The 23,330-nt window shown below is 35.7% G+C and overlaps 1 protein-coding gene across 3 annotated transcripts in view; it reads right to left on the bottom strand.

Annotated features, from left to right (window-relative positions):
- IQCM (IQ motif containing M) overlaps positions 1-23,330 on the bottom strand; it is a 482,806-nt gene that overhangs the window by 267,235 nt on the left and 192,241 nt on the right. For all 3 annotated transcript variants that reach the window (XM_040472666.1, XM_040472682.1, XM_040472674.1), the window contains exon 8: positions 20,782-20,897. In XM_040472666.1, coding sequence (XP_040328600.1) covers positions 20,782-20,897 — 116 coding nt within the window. The remainder of the gene's footprint in view (positions 1-20,781; positions 20,898-23,330) is intronic.

Raw genomic sequence — 23,330 nt, 5'->3', positions numbered from 1 at the left:
AAGCACCCAAATACATAAAACATTAAGTAATAAAAATAAGGGAACTAATCAATAATAATACAATAATAGCAGGAGACTTTAACACCCCGCTTACATCAATGGACAGATCATTCGAACAGAAAATACACAAGGAAACAAGGCTTTGAATGACTCACTGCAACAGATGTATTTAACAGATATATTCAGAATACTCCATCCTAAAACAGCAGAACACACATTCTTTTCAAGTGCACATGAAACATTCTCCAGAATACAGCACATTTAGCCCATAAAACCAGCCTCAATGAAATCAAGATCTGAGTCATACCATGCATTTTTCTGACCACATTGCTATGAAACGAGAAGTCAACTACAAGAAAAAAATCTGAAAAGACCACAAATACATGGAGGTTAAATAATATGCTGCTAAACAATGAATGGGTCAGCCAGGAAATCAAAGAAGAAATAAAAAGTACATGGAAACAAATGAAAATGAAAACACAACAGCCCAAAACCTTTAGTATAGAGCAAAAGTGGTTTTAAGTAGGAAGTTTATATAGCAATACAGGCCTATCTCAAGAAACAAGGAAAATCTCAAATAAACAACCTGACCTTACACCTAAAAATAGCTAGAAAGGAATAATAAGCAAAATCTAAAACTAGCAGAAGGAAGGAAATAATAGACTAGATCTGAAATAAGTGATATAGAAACTAAAAAACAAAACCATAGAACGCATCAATAAAACCAGGAGCTGTTTTTTTTTTTTTGAAAAATAAATAAATAAAATTGATCAATTTCTAGCCAGAATTATCAAGAAAAAAAGAGAAAAGACTCAAATAAAATCACAAATGAGAGAGGAGAAATAACAACCAATGCCACAGAAACAGAAACAGTTGTATGAGACTATTATGAAAAATTATATGCCAACAAATTGGACAAACTAGAGGAAATGGATAAATTCCTAGAAACATAAACTACCAAAACTGAAACAGGAAAAAAATTTAAAATGTAAGCAAACCAATAACCAGCAAAGAAATGGAATCAGTAATCAAAAAACTCCCAACAAACAAGTTTAGAATCAGATGGCTTCACAGACAAATTCTACCAAACATTTAATGAATAGTTAATATCTATTCTTCTCAAATATTCCAAAAAAAATAGAAAAAGAAGGAACACTTTCAAAGTCATTCTATGAGGCCAGCATTATCCTGATATCAAAAACCGGATAAAGACACTATTCAGAAAGAGAAATACAGGCCAAAATGATCTGATGAACATAGATGCAAAAATCTTCAATAAAACACAAGCAAACTGAATTCAACAATCCATCAAAAAAATCATTCACCACAATCAAGTGGAATTTACCCCTGGATTGCAAGGGTGGTTCAATATTTGCAAATCAATCAATGTGATATATCACATCAATAAGAGAAAGGATAAGAACCATATGATCATTTCAATAGACACAGAAAAGGCATTTGACAAAGTTCAATATCCATTCATAATAAAAACCCTCAACAAAGTAGGTTTAGAGGGTACATACCTCAACATAATAAAGGTCATACATGAAAAATCTACAGCTGACATCATACTCAATTGGGAAAAACTGACAGCTTTTTTCAGTTCCTTGTCAGGAACAAGATACGACTTCTTCCTACTTCTATTCAACATAGTGCTGGAAGTCCTAGCCACAGCAATCAGACAACAAAACAAAAATAGCAATCAGACAACAAAAATAAAAAAGGCATCCAAAATGGTGAGGAAGTAAAATTTTACTATTTGCAGATGACAAGATCCTATATATGGAAAACCCAAAACACTCCACCAAAAAACTGCTAGAATTGATACCTGAATTCAGTAAAGTCAGAAGGTACAAAATCAATGCACAGAAATCTGCATTGCTATACACCAATAACGAAACGGCAGAAAGAGGAATTCTAAAAAATATTCCCCATTTACAACTGCACCAAAACCAATAAGATACCTAGGAATAAACCTAACCAAAGGGGTGAAAAACCTGTACTCTGACAACTGAAACACTGATGAAAGAACTTGAAGAAGACACAGAAATGGAAAGGCATTCCATGCTCATGGATCAGAAGAACAAATATTGTTAAAATGTCTATACAACTTAAAGCAATCTACACATTCAATGCGATCCCTATAAAAACACCAACGGCATTTTTCACAGAACTTGAACAAACAATTCTCTAATTTGTATGCAACAACAAAAGATCCTGATCTTGAAAAAGAGCAAACCTGGATACATAACAATTCCAGGCTTCAAGTTATATAATGTAGCTATAGTAATCAAAACAATACAGTACTGCCACAAAAAAAAAAAAAAAAAGAGAGACATATATATCAATGTGACAGAATAGAAAACCCAGAAAATAAATTCACAACTATATGGTCAATTAATCTGCAACAAAACAGGAAAAATATCCAGTGGGAAAAGGAAAGTCTCTTCAACAAATGGTACTGGGAAAACTGTACAGTAATATGCAAAAAAAAAAAGAAATTGGACCACTTTATTACACCACGTACAAGAATAAATTCAAAATGGATGAAAGACCTAAATGTGAAAAAATAAATGTGAAAAAATAAAAATCCTAAAAGAGAACACAGGTAGTAACCTCTTTGACACTGGCCATAGCAACTTTTTTTTTTTAGAAAAGTTTCCTGAGACAAGGGAAACAAAAGCAAAAATAAACTATTGGGACTACATCAAAACAAAAAGCTTTTGTGCAACAAAAAAATCAACAAAGTAAAAGGCAACCTACAGAATGGGAGAAGATATTTCCAAATGATATATCCAAAAAAGGATTAGTATCCAAAATATATAAATAAATTATAAAACTCAACACCCAAAAAACAAATAATCCAATTAAAAAATGGTCAGAAGAGATGGACAGACATTTCTCCAAAGAAGACATCCATTTGGTCCCAGACACATGAAAAGTTGTTCATCATCACTTACCATCAGATAAATGCAAATCAAAACTACAAAAAGATATCACTTCACACCTGTCAGTATTGCTAAAATCAACAACACAAGAAACAACAGGTGTTGGCAAGGATGCGGAGAAAAAGGACCCCTTGTGCATTGATGGTGGGAATGCAAACTGGTGCAGCCACTGTGGAAAACAGTATGGAGGTTCCTCACAAAGTTAAAAATAGAACTACTCTATGATCCAGCAATCACACCACTGGGTATTTACCCAAAGAATAAAAACACTTGAGGCACCTGGGTGGCTCAGTGGGTTGAACTTCCAACTCCTGATTTTGGCTCGGATCACAATCTCATAGTTCATAGGTTTAAGCCCTGGGTCACGTTCTGCACTGACAGTTGGAGCCCGCTTGAGATTCTCTCTCCCTGTCTCTCTGCCCCTCCCACCTTCTCTCTCTGTCAAAAATAAATAAATGAACACTTTTAAAAATACTAATTCAAAGGGATACATGTACCCCTATGTTTATAGCAACATTATTTACAGTAGCCAAGATATGGAAGCAGCCCAAGTGTGCACGGCTAGATGAATGTATAAAGAAGATGAGGTATACACACACACACACACACACACACACACACACACACACACACTGGAATACTATTCAGCCGTAAAAAAGAAAGTCCTGTCATTTGCAACAACATGGATGGAGCTAGATAGTATTATGCTAAGTGAAATAAGTCAGTCAGAGAAAGACAAATACCATATGATTTCACTCATATGTGGAATTTAAGAAACAAAACAAATGAGCAAAGGGAAAAAGAGAGAGAGACAGAGAGACAGAGAGAAAAACCAAGAAACAGAGTCTTAATTACAGAAAACAAACTGAGAGTCACCAGAGGGGAGGTGGGTGGGTGGTTGGGTTAAATAGGTGATGGGGATTAAGGAGTTAGTGCACTTGTTATGATGAGCACTGGGTGATGTATGGAATTGTTGTATCACTATACCGTACAACTGAAACTAATACAACACTGTTTGTTAACTAACTGGACTTAAAATAAAAACTTAAAAAATAAGAGACAACGAAACTTTAGTAGTTATGGAAATCTAAGATTTCTGTATGAATTGGGAAGAGGGTAAAGATACTTAAATTTATATATTACCATCTATAGGTTAACTACTTACAAAAGTAAAAACAAGAATACGAATGCCAAACTAGTATAAGGAAAACTATTACAATGCCAAGCTTGGAATAGGAAAAATGGAACAAGAGGGAAAAATATGTCAATCAATTTCCAAAAAGACAGCAAAGGAATTGAAAAAAGGGGAAAAAATTGAAATAGAGAGCACAAAATAGAAGGAGTAGAATTGCATCTAAATCCATTTTTAAAAATACAACAGTATGACATTTACAAAGAAGAAATAATGGTGGCCTAGAAATATGTGAAAAATTCTCAGCCTTATTTGTCATTAGGAAAATGCAAATTAAAATCACAAAGAAATACTTCATGCCCGCCAAATTGGCAAAGGTTAAAATTTTGACATATTAAGTATTGCCAAGTATATGAAGCAATGGGGACTCTCGTAAGCAGCTGCTGGGAGTGGAACAGTGTTTGCTAGTGCCTGGTAGAACTAAACATATGCCCACTGGCCAGCACAGCCATTCGACCAGAGGCAATCAATTATGTACATAGTCAATAATCAGTTATTGAGCTTCCACTGTCCATACCCTGCCCAGCTGCCTCAAGGCTAAAGGGATCAATATCCCAGCATCTATATAACCCATTCTTGATGCAGCAAGATGCACGTTCATACTGATGGTAGGAATTCTTGCCCTAGAGAAATTCTTGCACCTATACTTCAGAAGACATGTAAAAGACTGTAGAAGAATTGTTCATAATAGGAAATAGCTAATAAAAAAGGGGGGGTGCAAATATCTTTCAGCAACAGAAAGAATAATTAAACTGTAGTGTAATCATCCAGTGGGATGCTGTGCATCAATGAAAATGAATAAAACACGGGGGCACACATCGACATTTATGAAGATTGATGGATCTCGAAAATACACAGTGTTGAGCAAAAAGAGAGGCAAGACATTATGATCCCATATACATAATGTTAAAAACAAGCAATAGTAAACAAAATCCTAATTAGAGATATGTGTATATGTGCTAAAATTCTAAACAAAAGCAAGGGAATGATGAACATAAAGTTAAGGAGATTGGTTTCTTCAGGATATGAAAGGAAAGAAAATACACACAACTCTATTATGTTTTGTAAGTATTTGTTTTAGTATTATTCTTTAAGATACACAGAAATAGACAGATATGTATAATGTGCTGTTGTGCATAAGTAACATATAAGACAGAAGAAATTTCTTTAAATAACAGGGTAGAAAAATTCCTTGAACTTATGATGAGCACCCCTTGAGAAAGAGAAGAATGAAGAGACCTTGGCAATCCACAGGTTTCTCAGGTATACCACAACTTCCTAGGACATGACATAACTCCAAATATCTCCTGTGGTTTGCGTGTATTCTTGGAAATTCTAAAATTCAAGAATGCCAAAGGATAGATCAGCTTCTGCCAGGTCTGAGTTATTTCTGAAGTCTTAAACTGTATGAATCTGTAAATACATGTGACTGGTTGTTTTTATAAGCTAGAATTAAAAGGAAAAATTGAGGAAATGAGTCTCCACTTTACAATTTGGGGGCATTTTAATATGTTTGTGTTTACACTGATGTTACAGTTGGTGTTTAAATAGATACAAGGTGCTTATTTGATTTTGAAAATGTTTCTCCCTTAGGATTGAAACTAACATCCCAGGCAGTTAATTTATTACTAAACAAATCAGTTACAAACTGAACAGTATTTTAAAATATTGAATTCAACCCTTTCATTTGTGATTCTGTTTGAGATTTATTGGAATGTGGAACCACTGTAAATACAAGTTTGGGGGCGTCTGGATGGCTCAGCTGGTTAAGTGACGGACTTGGGCTCAGGTCATGATCTCACGGTTGGTAGGCTCGAGGCCCTGCGTGGGGCTCTCTGCTGACAACTCTGAGCCTGGAGCCTGCTTCCGATTCTGTCTCCCTTTCTCTCTGCCCCTCCCCCATTCATGCTCTGTGTGTGTTTCTCTCTCTCTCAAAAACAAATAAACATTTGAAAACAAGTTTAAAAAAATGTGAGTTTGGTTATCATCATGAGATTTATATACTTTGTGGTAGATATGGAAGTACATCACAGAACTAATAAATTGTTTAACTAATAATTAGAACCTATTATGTGCTTATGTACATTTTCTTCAATCTTCACCAAGGCTGCAGAAAAGATATTTTAATTCCCACTTTTCCTAATGAAGTTGAGACATTTAATATTTTTACCCAGATGACACAGGTAGGAGGTGGCTTGGATTCAGATTCAATATACTACTGCATTCAAAAGGTGAAATTGGTAATTAAGCAGATTTTTAATCACTGCAAACAGAACATAGTGAACAAAGACAGTATCAGAATTTGTTAGGTTTTTAATTGATTGACACTCAGCAATTTTGTTTTCCACTTTTATTTCTTTTAGAAAAGATGTCATGATTTTGTAGGGAGTCAGTAGGACTTAATCACAGTGGGATTTAGGACTGCCCATCAAATGCATTGAGGTCAAAGTTTGTCCCCGCCCCCAAACTGCAACTTGACTATCACTCCTTATTTGGAGAACTTTTACAGAAAATTACATAAAACAGTTCTTCTCAAACTTGAACGTGCTCATAAATCACTAATACCTGATTCCTAGAGACTCAGGGCGTACTTGGATGGATATATCAGCTTATTGAAATTGCCCAGATTAGTCCATTTGGGTGAAAGCTCTAATTATAAAAATATCTGGCATATTTTCCGAGGCCAATTTTGACATTCACTGTAGTTCCATTTCATTATTTGACAATGAGTTTCTTATAGCTCTGATTGGTTATAATCTCACTCCTCAACTTTCACAAGAAAATGCATTCCTGCCCCACCACGTGACTCTAAATTCAACACAGAATAGCTGCACTTCAGGTATTGGTCAAGAAAAAAAAATACTTCATATATACTGTGACTACTTATCAATGCTCACTTAACAGGCAGAATACCATGGGGAATGATCTAAAACAGCATTTCTAAAACTTTAATATGTTTATAAATCACTATGGATCATGTTCAAATGCAGATTCTGGTTCACCAGAGTTGGGGTGGGGTCCTGAGATTGTACATTTGTACCAAGATGATAACGGTGCTATTGAGTCATGGAGGAGAAAGGGCCTAATGAATATTCCCATGGTCCTCAAGATATCCTAAATCTACCTCTGATTTAAACTAGCCCTGCAGAGACCTGGATACTATGTTACCTAGTAACCTAGCTTACCTGGAGGGTCTTCTAATGAGTGTTGGAAGAGATTGAAAAAAGAAAAAGAGAAACCAACAAGAGAACTGCCTGACAAAATGAGAATAGCCACTGATTCCAGAGAAGAGAAATGGGGGGAAAGTCTATTTCAGAACAAAGAATCAACGATTGTTCAACTCCTTTTGGTCAATACAGAAAAAAATAATAATAATTACAACAAGATTGATGCAACAACTTTAAATAGGTTTTTTTTTTCTTTTCCCTCCTCCTAATAATATTATTATGGCTGTATTTTTCACCGCCTAGGGAACTTGGGTCTCTTTTGTGTTCCTTTTAGAGAAAATTTCAAACAACCTATTATTCATTTTGAGCAAATATTTTCCAAGGTCTAATTTATGACATTATACTACTCTAAGCACCAGGGCTGCCTCAGTGATCTTAAAAGTCCTCGCCCCTGTGGGGCCTACATTTTAGAGAAAAAGGCCAGGAATAAACCAATAAAGAGATACACAATACACTGTAAGGTCAGAGTACCTCGTATGATGAATATAAAGGCAGTGGTACTCTTTTGGTGGAGCGCAGCAGAGGACTCTCACAGGAAGATGCATCTATCAGTAAGAGGTAATCATATCTGCCTAATTCTGCCAAGACGAATCATACAAACATGGGCATTCCAGGATATCTTGGACCAAGAATCAAGAACAATGAATATATGATCATGCTATTTTCCTTAATAATATGCGTGTGTTTTCATGTAAGTGTGTGTATATGTCTGCCCTCATCTCTTTCTCTTCCCTGTCTACCTTCTACCTACCTTCTACCTACTACTACTAGAGGTCTATGATGAGACTCAGAAATCCAAAAGGCTTTGAAAACCAACAAATTTGGTGTAACTCACATGTTACTCACATGGAAGAAAACTTAACCCACTAGATCTTTGGTGGCAAAACCTGATGTGAACCAACTTAAAAGACCTATAGAGTGGCCTCTCTCACCCACTTAATGAGAACATTTATATGCTTTACTGCAAAACATTAATATGTTTTGAATACCGGATTCATCGCAGATCTATTTATCTTCTTTCCTCTCTAAAGTTTGAAATTTTCTGAGTTCCTCAGTATATCTGGCCCCAAGAGTTTTGAAAAAGGATTATGGATCTGTACAACCACTACAGGGTACAACTATTAACTACTGTTGCTGTGTGTGCTACACAACTGTGTCTTTGAGTAGCTCTGCATTTGTTATTCCAAATCATTCCACCTCACTAGCTGAAGCCTGAAGAGAAAGCTTTGCACCAAAACTATCTACTGTTTAATAAATACACTTGACTTTTCTAAACATTTTTTTTCTGATCATTTAAAAAAGGAAATTACAGCATGCTAACTCAATGCAATATTAACAGCCGTGGCAATATCCAAATCCTGGATACTAGCTAGCAATTTGTAGGTCTACTCTCACTTTCTACGTCTACTTACTATTACTATTGAAGTTTTCATTCATATTCAACATCCATGTCTGGTGCCTTTTGTTTGATGAAAACAAGCTAATTAGTGTTGAACTTTCCCTACTTCATAAATTTATTCCTAAGAACATTAAAAAGAAGTCAAGTGAGACATGTTCAGTAACAGATGTTTGCCTTTTTTGGCTGCCTTTTTACAGTTTGTTCTCTTTCATTACTTTTTAAGAAATTTAGTTAATGTTCCTTTTACAAGAGAACAAGCGTACCTAGCTTCCCAGCAGATTGGAGGCAGGGGGGGATTCCCCAGGGCAGGCACAGTCTGTTCATTCCCATAACCTAATATCTGCCCAAATGCTCTCTGCACTCAACTTTCATTCTTTCATCCAGGTTTTGGTAACAATCACGCTGCAGCTTAAAAAAGAATGCATACATTGACTGGAAACCATAAAGCTAGAACTAATATGGGCACTAACACTAACACACATGGGTCTACTGTCCCTCAAATATCTTTCCTGCATGGGAATATCTCAAAATAAAGGATCAATATAATTGAAATACTGGTTCAATCTTTTGGCTTCCACAATAAAGATTGTGAAATGGTTTCCAGAAGTAAGAACCCAATTTAATAATAAATGAGAAATATAGATAAATATTTTTCTCCATAAAATTAAACTGATCCAAAAATACAAACTTAAAATTATCTGATTATTTTCCTAACCCTCCACTTTTGAAAATTGTTTAGTCTGGGTCAGACTGTGACGCGGTTTAAGTGGTAGTATACTGAAAATCTAAGTAACATTGCAATCCAAAGCTTGCACTCAACAAGAGTGCTTTCTTTTAATACTTTGTGAAAATAATTGAATGTAAGTTTTGACCAATTTATTGCGACTACTCCTCTTGACCTATTCATTGCTAAAGGAATTTTGCATGGAGTATCTCCATTATTTTTCCCAATAAATTATCTTAACTAGGAAAACAGTAGGAATTTTTATCTAAAAGGAAAGATTCAATAAAATAAAATAAATGATGGTTATAAAAACATACTTCAGGCCAAGATAATACCACTGCAAAGCACCGTAACTATTGAAATGTAGGCTTTTAACTGCAACTGTGTAAATTTAAAATGTCCATCTACATACATATATATCAAAGTAAATATCTACTTCATTCTATCATAAAGATTAAAACCTTTATAGATTAATAATTGTCAGGGACCAAGAGGATGAATAAATGGAAGAATGCCAATGAGTATGGGTTTTTTGGGGGGGCTGATGAAAATGTTCTGAAGTACGTAGTGTTATGGTTATATAACTTTGTGAACATACTACAAAACACTGAATTGTATACATTGAAGTCTCTGAGTTATATCTCAATAAAGCTTTTATTTTAAAAAGGTTAAAAACTTACTATTTCACAGAAAAAATACGCATTTCAAAATTAAAATGTGAAGGCTAAAGATAACATACATTAGGCATCACTACTCTTTGTAGTACGACAAAAACAAATGAATAAAAAAGTACACAGATAAGAGCAACTACTGGAATGCTATTCAAAATGTCAAAAAATCACGGTCACTTAGCTGTTAACTCAGTGCCTAAATTAATCCTAGGCCTACTGCAGGATTTTCAAAGAGTAACTTTATTTCTACCCAAAAATGACAATAAATACTTAAGAAATCATTTGAACAAATAGAAAATTTTAATTTAGTAGTTGTGATTATTTGTGCTAATTCTTACAAATATCAAAATCAAATCAGATGACTTTTTTTTTTTTTGAGTCAAATGTAGCCCACCAAGGGGGAAAACCATGAGCATGAAAATAATTAAAACACCTCCTCAATTGTTTTGGAGAAGGGAAGGAAAGGCTCAGAGAGAAGAAATTGGAGTGGGGGAAAAGACATTAAGTAAAGATGCTTTACATATTAAAACTTAATTAACTATTTTTTATTATGTAATAAACTCCTTCAAGTGAATGCCCACAATCTTCTGAGAGTACAATTTGGTAAAGAATTACAAAAAGACATCTAAATTTCCACGTTAAAAAAAATATCTCTTTAGATTCTTAAAACTTTCTTTTACTAAAATTGCTCAAGAAAATTCTCCAGAGAAAACTAATCAGAAAGTTCACGTTAAAATATAGTCAATTCGTTCTATGGTCAAAATGAACCTGATACAGAGTAAAAGCAGTACCACCTTAAAAACCTGGTGGTGGAGTAGGAGGACCCTAGGCTCATCTTGGGTCCCCGGAACACAACTAGATAACTATCAAATCATCCTAAATACCCCAAAAATTGGCCTGAAGTCTTAACAGAACAAACTACACAACTAAAGGAAGATAAGAGGCCACATCATAGATGATAGGGAGAAAAGGTTCGTGGCTGCTGTGGTGGGGAGGGAGTCATGGTCACAAAGAAGGGTGAAAGAGAGGAGCATACAGGGGAATGCACAAGGGAAATGTTTCTCAAAGCCATTGGTTTGGAACACAAGAGGGGCTGAATTTTGTGAGTTCGTGCAACCAGCAGGGCTTAACGACTGGAGTTTTAAAGGTCAGCAGACCCCAGTGGCTGGGATAGAGCCTGGAGGGCACTGCACTACTCCTGGAGAGAAGGCAGGCAAACAACCTGGGGGCAGACATCATGGAAACAGTGATCTGAAAACCATCTGGGGCACACAGGAGAGAGATTATTCACTCTTCTAGGAGCCCTTCCCTGAGAGGCAGCATTCAAGGAGATGCCTCTCCAGGAACAAAGGAGCCAGCTGGGGCCATTTACTTCCCCTACCCCTCAGCATAAACAGAACCACTTGAGGGAAGCAGCTCAGCATGAACATTAGCTGCCTAACTTGCTTACATCAAGGCCCAACCCCTAGCGCTAAGGTAGGACTACCCTTCTCAGTCAAGCTTGCCTCAGCCCCTGTGTGATAGGCCCCTCCCCCAGAAGACTAGAACAGGCCCTACCCACACCACATCTTCCAACCAAAGAGTTCTACAGGGCCTCAGTTCTGGTGGAGCTGGTGTCAGGCCTCATTTCACAAGCATACCTAGTTAAAGCTTGCCACATTCAGGCCAGAGACCAAACACTTCCCACAGCAGGCAAGGAGCACCTCTGCAGACAACTAACCTGAAGGATAGAGTAGCCAGAACACAACAGCCAGTATAGCAGGCACAGCACACACTTGAGATACTCCCTGAAGTGCCAGACCCTGAGCACTATATGACCTCTTCTTCATAAAGTAAAGCCATTACTTTCACAGGCAGGAGACATAGCTGGCTGTTCTAAAACAGAGAAGAAGGCAGAGATTTAGACAAAATGCCAAAAAGGAGGAATTTATCCCAAATGAAAGAACAAGATAAGGCCATGGCCAGAGCTCTAAGTGAAACAGATATAAGTAATATGCCTGATGGGGAATTTAAAGAACGATCATAAGGATACTCACTGGACTTGAGAAAATAATAGAAAACATCAGTGAGACCCTTACCACAGAGATTAAAAAATTAAAAAAGAATCAATCAGAGATGAAGAATACAATAAATGAAATTGGAAGCAGGCTTGATGTAATGAACTGGCGGGAAGAGACAGAGAAACAAATTTATGACCTAGAAGACAAAATAATGGAAAATAATTAAGGTGAACAAAAGAGAAAAAGAATTATGCAACACAAGGATAGACTTAGGGAATTCAGTGACTCTATCCAACATAATAAAATAACTTTCAAAGGAGTTCCAAAGAAGAGGAAAGAAGGCAGAAAATTTACTTCAAGATATAATAGAAGAGAACTTCTCTAATCTGGGGAAGGAAACAGACATCCACCTCCAGGAGGCACAGAGAACTCCCAATCAAAATCAACAAAAGCAGGCCAACATCAAGACATATTGTAATTAAATTTGAAAAATATAGTGGTAAAGAAAAAAATCTTAATAGCAGCAAGACAAAAGAAGTCCTTAACTTATAAACCCATAAGGCTAGCGGGAGATTTTTCAACAAAAAGTTGGCAAGCCAGAAGGGAGTGGCATAATATTTTCAAAGTGCTGAATGGGAAAAATCTGCAGCCAAGAATATTCTACCCAGCAAGGCTATCTATCATTCAGAATAGAAGGAGAGATAGAGTTTCCCAGACAAAAACTAAAGAAGTTTGTGATCACTACACCAGCCATGTAAGAAATATTAAAGGTGACTCTGAGTGCAAAGGAGGGACCAAAAGTGACAAAGACAGGAAAGAACCAGAGGGAATCTCCAAAAACAAGTAATAAAAAGGAAACAAATACATATCTATCAATAATTTCTCTGAATGTAAATGGACTAAGTGCTCCAATCAAAATACACAGGGTGTCAGAACAGGGTGTCAGAACAGATTTAAAAAAAAAGAAAGACCCATCTATATACTGCCTACAGATTAAAAAAAAAAAAGAAAGACCCATCTATATGCTGCCTACAAGATACTCATTTTAGACCTAAAGACACATGCATGTTGAAAGTGAGAGACTCGGGGCGCCTGGGTGGCGCAGTCGGTTAAGCATCCGACTTCAGCCAGGTCACGATCTCGCAGTCCGTGAGTTCGAGCCCCGCGTCGGGCTCTGGGCTGATGGCTCGGAGCCTGGAGCCTGTTTCCGATTCTGTGTCTCCCTCTCTCTCTGCCCCTCCCCCGTTCATGCTCTGTCTCTCTCTGTCCCAAAAATAAATAAAAAACGTGGAAGAAAAAAAAAAAAAAAAAAGAAAGTGAGAGACTGGAGAAACATTTATCATACAAATGGATGTCAAAAGAAAACCAGAGTAGCAATACTTATATTGGATGAAATTGACTTTTTGTTCTTGTATTTTTTTTCTCCTGCTTTGGGATCAGGGTAGCACTGGCCTCATAGAATAATTTTGAATGTGTTCCCTCTATTCCATTATTTATAAGATGTTGGCAAAGACTGCCATTAATTATATTTTTAAATGTTTGGTAGAATTCACCAGTAAAACCATGTGGTCTTAGGCTTTTCTGTGCTGGGAGATTTTTGATTCCTAACTCAATTTTCAGTCTTGTTATTGGTCTAAGAAGATTTCTTATTTCTTGGATTCAAGATTCATGATTACATCATGGTAGCTTGTGAATTTTTAGGAAATATCTGATTTTTGTCTAAGTTATCTGATTTGTTAGTATGTGATTGTTTATAGTAATCTGTTATCACACTATGTATTTCTGGGGTTATCTGTTGTATTGTTTTCCATTTCTCATTTTGGTTTTTGAGTCTTCTCTTTTTTTCTTAGTTAATGTAGTTAAAGCATTGCCAATTTTGTTTATTTTCTTGGAAAAACTGGTCATTACTTTCAGTGTTATATTATTGTTTATTCTGGTCCCTATTTTATTTATTTATGATTTTTCTTTATTATTTTCTTCCACTACTAAATTTTAGCTAAGTTTTTTCTTTTTCTGGTTCCTTGTGGTATAATGTTAGGTTGGTTATTTGAACTTTTTTTCTTAATCCAAGCATTTATATCATACAATTCATTCTAACATCTGATGTTGCTGCATCACATAGGTTTTATAATATTGTGTTTTTCTTTTGTTTTGAGACTTGCTTTAATTGGCCATTTGATTTCTTATTTTGCTCATTAGTTGTACAGTAGTGTGTTGTTAAATATTTACATATTAAATATTTAATATTTACATTGTAGATTTCCTGGCTTTCTTTTATTGTTGATCTTTAGTTTTGTACCACTGTGGTTGGAAAATACACTTGGTATGATTTCAGTATTCTTACATTTGTAATAGTTGTTATGTCCCTATATATGTGATTTAACCAGGGGACTTTTCTGTGTGTAACTGAAGAAAATGCATATTCTATTTTTCTTGGATGGACTATTTTATATGTATCTTTTAGAACCATATATTCTGAAGTATGCTTCAAGTAAAATATGTTCCTGTTGGAAAAAAAATAACTTTAGGGGCACCTGGTGGCTCAGTTGGCTAGGTGTGTGACTCTTGGTTTCAGCTCAGGTCATGATCTCACCATTTATGAGCTCAAGCCCTCTTAGAGCCTTCTTAGAATTCTCTCTCTCTCTCTCTCCCCCTCCCTCCTCAAAAATAAATAAAGGAACATTACAAAAATAATAATAACTTTAACTGAGGGTACTAGTTTAAAATCAAGCATATCAGAGGGGAGGTGGGGGGATGGGTGAAATAGGTGACAGGGATTAGAGTACACTTATCATGGGCACCAAATAATGATACACAGAATTGTTGAATCACTATATTGCACACATAAAACTAATATAACACTATGTTAACTCTACTGGAGTAAAATTAAAAAATTAAAATTAAAAAACAAAATTAAATTCATGTGAAGAATGATAATGTTATATTTGAAATTTCTTTTCATTTCTAAAAAATGTTTCTATAAAAACCAGTGAATTTTGTCGACAAGATGAAGATATAAGTATGTTTAAAAATACGACCAATGAATTGTTTTCTTCTCTCTTATGTAGGATGTGTTCCCCTAGGGAAGGGGGGGTAGGGGATAGTGCAGAGGACAACGAAGCCAAATGCCCAGAGGACTGACTCACAGTTTGTTCTCTGAAACAAAACAATTTATAATGCAACCAATTATTAAACTGAATTCTACTTTTTTTATAATCCCTTATGTCCAAGTGTCAAGGTTAGGCAAATTCCTTGCAATCAGGGTTAAGAAGATAACATGACTGACAGTCTTCCTACAAAGACACTGCATGATAATAGGGACTTGCTTATCTCTTCAGTTTCATTTCTTAACACTTGCCCCTTAGAAAGAATGTGCTGCACTTTTACTGCAATGAACTTCTTTCAATTCCTGAAATGCCCCTACTCTCCCATGTCAGACAACTACAACCACTCTTTTCCCTCCATTCTACTGCCTTGAACCTCATCACCATCCCATCCTGGATGCATGTGCACACGCTTGGCATTCCCTGGCTTGGAACTCCATCCTCACTGGTAGATATCACCAAACGACATATTTCCCCTTAGAAGGGGCACTGCAACATAGTTAATAACCACCCTCTGAGGAGAGGTTTGCCTTACTAACAACTAATGAATAAAAGTTATTGCACTTTCTCCTCCGTTTCCCAATTTTAGCTAGAAATTAACTACTTACACAAATTTCTGTCAATATTTGTTTTTATCCTAGCTATTTTTAAGAACACTGTTGATAAATACATTAATTTTTCCATCCCAGAATTTTGATAAATACCAAGGTTGTTTTCTATAACTATAACTAGAGTCCTCCAGGTTGTGGTTTCAAGATTACTTCATACATGATTATAAATGTTAGCAAAACTTTTAAAGAAGAATTATAAAATGAAACTGTGGTGAGAAAGTTGGAGATTGTATTATTGCCATGTAATATTACATTGTTATGTTATAGAAAAGATTACATTTTCAGTATTCACTTACCATGAATAAATATTATCTTTCAAGACAATTATGGCTATAAATATCTCAGTACTCCAAAAATCATAAAAAAATTTTTAAAAATCCTCAGTATTTCAAAAAATTATAAAAAATACCATCAGTAACCTTTTCTTCAGGATGCAGTTTCTTTAACTTCATATAAAGACATTTTATGGGCCCATAGGACATTGCTTAAAGTAACTAGAAATTCTAATAACATAATTCTAATATTGTAAGGCTGAAGTTTCAGAAATGAAACATTAAAACTAAAGACATGAAACATTATTAAATTATTATTTAATTGGAACTGAAAACATATGGTGAGGATGTGGAGAAAGCGGAACCCTCTTACACTGTTGGTGGGAATGCAAACTGGTGCAGCCATTCTGCAAAAGACCATGGAGGTTCCTCAAAAAGTTGAAAATAGAACTACCCTGATTCAGCCATTGCACTATTAAACATTTATCCAAAGGATACAAAAATGCTGATTCAAAGGGGCACATGCACCACAATGTTTATAGAAGCACTAACAACGAGAGCCAAACTGTGGAAATAGCCCAAATGTCATCTACTGATATATGGATAAAGAAGAGGTGGTATGCGTGCATGCGTGTGTGTGTGTGTGTGTGTGTGTGTGTGTATTATATATTACATATAGTATATATATAATAATATATGTCTCATATATATATGGAATATTACTCAGCCATCAAAAAGAATGAAATCTTGCCATTTGCAATGATGTGGATGGGCTAGAGTGTATTATGTTAAGCAAAATAAGTCAGTCAGAGAAAGACAAATACCATATGATTTCACTCATGTGTGGAACTTAAGAAATAAGACAGATGAAGATATGGAAATGGGGGAAAAAGATAGAAAGAGAGAAACAAACTATAGAAGACTTTCAACGATAGAGAACTGAAGGTTGACAGAGGGAGGTGGATGGGGGATGGGCTAGATGGTGACGGGTATTATGGAGGGTACTTGTGATGAGCACTGGGTGTTATATGTAAATGATGAATCACTAAATTCTACTCCTGAAACTAATGTTACACTATATGTTAACTAACTAGAATTTAAAGGAAATTTTGAAGAACTGATAACATATAAGGATTCAAAAGATTTTATAAAGAAAACAAAAACTTCAGGCTTAAAAAGGATAGTGTTGTTTTGTTTTGTTTTGTTTTTTAGGTTAAAGAAACCATATCCACAGTGACTTTCTTACCTGAGTGAATTAAAATTTTGATAAGAGTAGCTATGCTGTAGAGAGCGTTTTGAAAGCAGAATGTGCAAAATTTTTCTCTCCTCCTACAAAATCAAAGACAGGGTTTTCTCTGCCCTGTGCCTACTTTTACCAGTGCAGGTTTCTACATTCTCTTTTTCCTACTTACTTTTTGGTCTGACTGAAAAAAACTCAGATCAAGATTAGGTACCATTTCCCACCCATTAGTAAGGCTGCTATCAAGAAAATGGATAATGTAATAAGTGCTGATGAGGATATGGAGACATTGGAATATTTGTGCATTGCTACTGGGAATGTAAAATGGTGCAGCCACCGTGGGAAACAATATGATGACTCCTTAAAATATTAAACATAGGAATACAATATAGTCCAGCAATTCTACTTCTGGATATATACCAAGAGAAGTGAAAGCAAGGACTCAAACAATATTTATACACCCATATTCAAAGAAGCATTATCCAAAATATCCAAAAAGGTAAGAGCAATTCAAGTGTCCATCAACAAATGAGTGGATAAACAAAATATGGTACAAGTATCCCCCGCTTTTTGAAAGTTCACATTCTGCCACTTCACTTTTAGGAAAGACCTATATTAGTACCTACTTTTGCTAACTCAAAGAAATCCAAAGATTTTTGCTTTTATCTAACGAAAAAGGTGAAAAGCGAAAATAGCATTCAACATTTGTTTTGCAGCAAGCCATTATAAAGGTAGCGCACAACCCAACCAGTGAGAGTGGCCTCACCTAGCTCCTTCCCTGGAAACTCCACTCAGCACATCATCATCAAGCTACCACACCTTTGAACTGTGTCTTGTGAGCATCTGTGCTTTATCTTAAAGCATTTTGTTCATCCATTAGCTAAGATATCAGAAAGGCCTAGGAGAAGTTATTTTTGGGATCTGGGAACACTTGAAATTTTTTCCATATAAATCAATGGTAATTATTTCTTCACTTTACGTGATTTCAGCCTACAAAATTTTCATAGGAATGTTCTACTTTGGGATAGTGGGGAAACCTGTACAACAGAATATTATTCAGTCTTTTTAAAAATTAAGGAAATTCTGACATATGTTACAACATGAATGAACCTTGAACACATTATGCCAAGTGAAATGAGCCAGTCACACACACACACACACACACACACAAAATCAAAACCATAGAGACAGAAAGTAAAATGCTTGTTGCCAGGAGATGAGGGAAGGGAGAGAGAATTAATGTTTAAAGGGTACAGAGTTTCAGTTTGGAAAGATGAAAAAGTTCTGGAGATGGATGGTGGTAATGGTTACACAGCAATGTGGGTGTAATTAATGCCACTAAATGATACACTTAAAAATGGTCAAGATGTAAATTTTATGTTAAGTATATTTTACCACAATAAAAATTGGGGAAAAAAGATTACTTAGAACATGATGTTTGATCCCTTCTAGGATTGTGATTATTTTGAAGGATAAACAAAAGAGCAATTCTTACTTTAAAAAAAAAGTCATTTAGACTTTCAGTAGTAGAAACTGAAAATCAAGTAAGCTGCAGGAAAGAAATTTGAAGGTTTGAATCCTGCTCCCTCTTATCCATTCACACATACCCACCCCCAGTACTGTTGGTTTTCAAGGATAAGAGACAAGCCTTTAACTGGACTGATGCAAAAGGCCTTTTCATGCTCACCCAGTCTCCACTCCAGTCTACCCCAAACTCTTTAGCCATGTGCACATCCCCAAAGCACTATCTTTTATGTCAAAGCTATGGGTAATAGCCTTTTGTGTTCCTAATTCCCCCACTCAACAATGAATAAATATACCCTGTCTTGAATTTGCTCTCCACAATCAAGTCTACCCTTGCCAGATATATTCCCCCAAAGAAATATATTTAAATGTGGTTTGTCACACAGCTAGGAGCAGTCTTTAAATTGTTAGTGTAAAACAGGGTAGAGCTGGAGCTGGAAAGCTTAGAAGAAGCAATTCATTTTTTTTTACCTTTACTGGGAGATAATAATAACAGCCTTCTATGGGTATTGCTTTTGTTAAAGACATCATATTATTTTCCTTAATAATATTCATATAATGTCCTTGTCTAAAACAGTGTTTAGTTTTAGTAAATTTATTCACAAATTTAGCAATATAAGTTATATATGACATGATTCAAAAAGTTCTGGTCTATGGGAAAAATATAAAAATACAACCTTTGTTTTTTTTTTAATCTTAAGTAAAGAACTATTCAACAGACAGGAAAAATAATTTTTCAATATATTTCAGTTGTCTAATGGTGTTATGGACTGAATTATGTCACCTCAAAATGTGTATGTTGAATTCCTCACCCCTAATGTTACTGTATTTGGAGATAGGGCCTTTAATGAAGTCATTAGGTTAAATGAGGTCATAAGGGTAGGGCCCTAATCCAATATGATTAGTGATCTCATAAGAAGAGACAGACACCAGGGACACATACAGGAAAGGCCATGTGAGGACACAGCTGTCTGCAAGCCAAGGAGAGAATGGCCTCAGGAGAAAACAGACCTGCTGGCACCTTGATCTTGGATTTCCAAACTTCAGGACTTTGAGAAATAAATTTCTGTTGGTTAAGCCACCCGGTCTGTGGTATTTTGTTATGACTGCCAAACACACTAATACAAATGACAAGTCAAGAAGAAAAATAGTGATACAAAAAGAGAGAAAAAGTCAGTGAAAGGATGAGACAGACACATTCACATACAGAACAGAACACGGAGAAGATGTAAGAAACCCAAACATATATATATAGGTACTGTGAGACACGACATTATAAAATAGAAATTGTTGCTAAAAATTTCAGAATCACATGAGTTTCCTCTACTATTGATATAGAAACATCTTAGGACCTTGCCTGATAAACAGATGAACTCAAAGTGAAGTCCAGATTCCATTTTCAAGTCCCAGATTCCCATGTTTCAGTTTAGAGAGTCCTCATTCAGAAAACCATCAATGTGTGGTTGTGAAACTGTCCTTGGATTTTTCAGTCCTCTGTCACACTCCTAACAGCTATCTTCATGCCCCACTGGCCTCCATTATATTTACTTGATAGTCTAGGTACCATTACAAAAATAGTTACTATCACATTTGGGGCAAATCATTGTGATGATCACTGTGGCTATCAGTACTCTTCAAATAAAAATTAATACACATATTTAGGAGTTAAGGTGATCCACAAGATGCAAATTTTGCACAAGATATGATAACAGAAGTAAAGAACTGTTTCAGGACAAAGAATTTCAGTGGAGAATCATTTGGGAATGAAATAGGTCCATAGCACAATCTCACATGTTTTATCAAAATTAACCCAATAAGCTGTCAGAAGAACAGTAACACAACTCTATATCCAGTTTCACAAATACTCACAGAACGGTAATCCCGAAACATTGATGATGGCCCACACAAACTAGGCCAGCTGGAGTCAGGAGTCAAACGGGAAGGCTTTGTTGACATAATTCCTCTCCAATCGTAGAATGTTTTATCTGTTAGAAATATCAATGCAAGTTAAAACAATATTTATCCAAGAAAAGTACACACAGACCATACTGCTTAATGTTACAAAGAGGAAAATAGATCATCTTTACGGCCCTGTTATTCTATATTAAAATCGCATCTTGTCATCTAATCAGAGAGATGCAGAAGCATGAGCACCGCACAGAGAGAGGCTTCAATTAATTGGTTCCATCACACAATAAAGCTCTTGTGTTTTTATTGGGTACGGTGTGCCCATCAGAAGACCAGGTTCATTCCTTTGAGTCTCTTCTGTTCAAGAGCACTGACTTCTTTTTTTAAAGGAGGCTTAAAGCAAAATCATATTTGTGAATAGCACTTACAAAAACAAAGGGAAAACTCCTCTCCCTGCTACATCAGTACTTTAAAAGAAAATTCAGAATTATGATGAGGGTACACATTTTGAAATGGCAAAGTAAGTGAAATTATTAAAAGTGCTCTAGACGAATAAGTTGAAAGAGCAAAAGGTTAGCCAACATATGCCCACATATTTCTTCTGTCTCATGGCAGTTGTTGCATGGGATTTCTGCAGACAAATTTTTTTTAAAGATGAGGAGATTTAAGATTTATTTGTCTATTTCTCAGAAACATTAATCATTTAAAAGAGAAAAATTCAGTTCAATCCTGCCATCCAAAATGAATCAAACTGTTTACACATTTCCAATTTTCTTTCTAATACTTATTTATATACATATATTCTTTCCTGAAACTTTCGATTTAATACAGACATCTATGGACTGCTTAATTTCACATAAATTTAGAGAAAACTCAGACGTAATAAATTCTCTCATTTCATTGCTTCAACTTATTTATAGGATCATAAGCTAAGTGTCCTATAGGGAGGCAGATAGTAACATAAAATAATAAAAAAATGTAATGTTATCTCAGAGACATTGCAATCAATAACATGCATGTAATCTACCCCATTCTAATTTTATATGTATATAATTTCTTCCACTTCAGTCAAAAAGAATCTTTGTCCTCTTATCAAAAAGGCAAAGTGTCTAGAAGAGGCAACATAATAAATCGTATTTCAATCACAACTCAATATGAATAAATAAAATTCTTTAGTGGAAGCAGATGCCAACAATGGAAAGATTATAGGGAACCTGAACATATTAGTATCTGGGAAGAGGACAGCAAAGAAAAGGCCATACACATTAAACTTTAACTGGGGATTTTTATAAACCCAGGGGGGACTTAAAAGGGTAGAATAAGAGTTATTAGAGACGTGTAAGTCCCCACATTTCTTATGACGCTTTCTTGAGTAATTTAAAGCATTCCTCAACTCACTAACACTCTCTCTGGACCACCTACTTCCCTTAATGAACTTGCACCATAAGTGTCTTCACATGTTTTAGATAATTGGGCATCTCTTCCCAATCTCCTTTTTATTTATTTATTATTTTTTTTAAATTTTTTTTTCAACGTTTATTTATTTTTGGGACAGAGAGAGACAGAGCATGAACGGGGGAGGGGCAGAGAGAGAGGGAGACACAGAATCGGAAACAGGCTCCAGGCTATGAGCCATCAGCCCAGAGCCCGACGCAGGGCTCGAACTCACGGACCGCGAGATCGTGACCTGGCTGAAGTCGGACGCTTAACCGACTGCGCCACCCAGGCGCCCCCCCAATCTCCTTTTTAATTTTAACTAGGGTCTAATTTACTTTATATTTTTCATATTTATAATTTTTACTTTTCATTTTTTAATATGATTTATTGTCAAATTGATTAACATACAATGTGTACAGTGTGCTCTTGGTTTTGGGAGTAGATTCCCATGGTTCATCGTTTACATACAACACCCAGTGCTCATCCCAACAAGTGCCCTCCTCAATGCAATCTCCTTTTTAAACTGATAAACACTTCCAGGACGAAGACAATATCTTAGTTGGAATTTATCTGTGCTTCTGGTTCATCAGCAATGCAATTGAGGTAGCTACGTAAATACTGGTGAACAAGAATTAGCCTCAAAAGGGGAGATCTCACAGGGAAAGGGAGTCTTCCTGATCATTGAAGAGCCCAACCCAAAATGAATCTAAGTGCTATACAAATTATTTTCCAAGACAGTGCAGAGCATTTCAAATATTTTATCTGGTTTACCCACAAAACAGACTCATGCAGTTGAGAAGGCCATGCATTATTTTCTCCAGTCTATAGGTATCACATTAGAAAATATAGCTATAACTTTTCCACTCCAGGAAGCAGTAAACCCTCCACTAAAATCCTCAAGGTAATCATTCACACACTGATGTATGCTAATGACTCCTCCTCAGAAGCCAGGCCCGGAAGGCGACATGCAACAAATTCCAGTTTATTCCACAAAGTCAGTCAAAAGTTATAAACTGGTAGTTTGAAGAACAGAGTCATACATCAGACTAAATGTTCACAAACCCTCACGGAGC

Source organism: Herpailurus yagouaroundi, unplaced genomic scaffold (assembly GCF_014898765.1).
Source record: "Herpailurus yagouaroundi ecotype Mexico unplaced genomic scaffold, PumYag 28, whole genome shotgun sequence".
Classification (NCBI taxonomy): Eukaryota; Metazoa; Chordata; class Mammalia; order Carnivora; family Felidae; genus Herpailurus; species Herpailurus yagouaroundi.
This window is presented reverse-complemented; position numbering and strand designations above follow the sequence as displayed.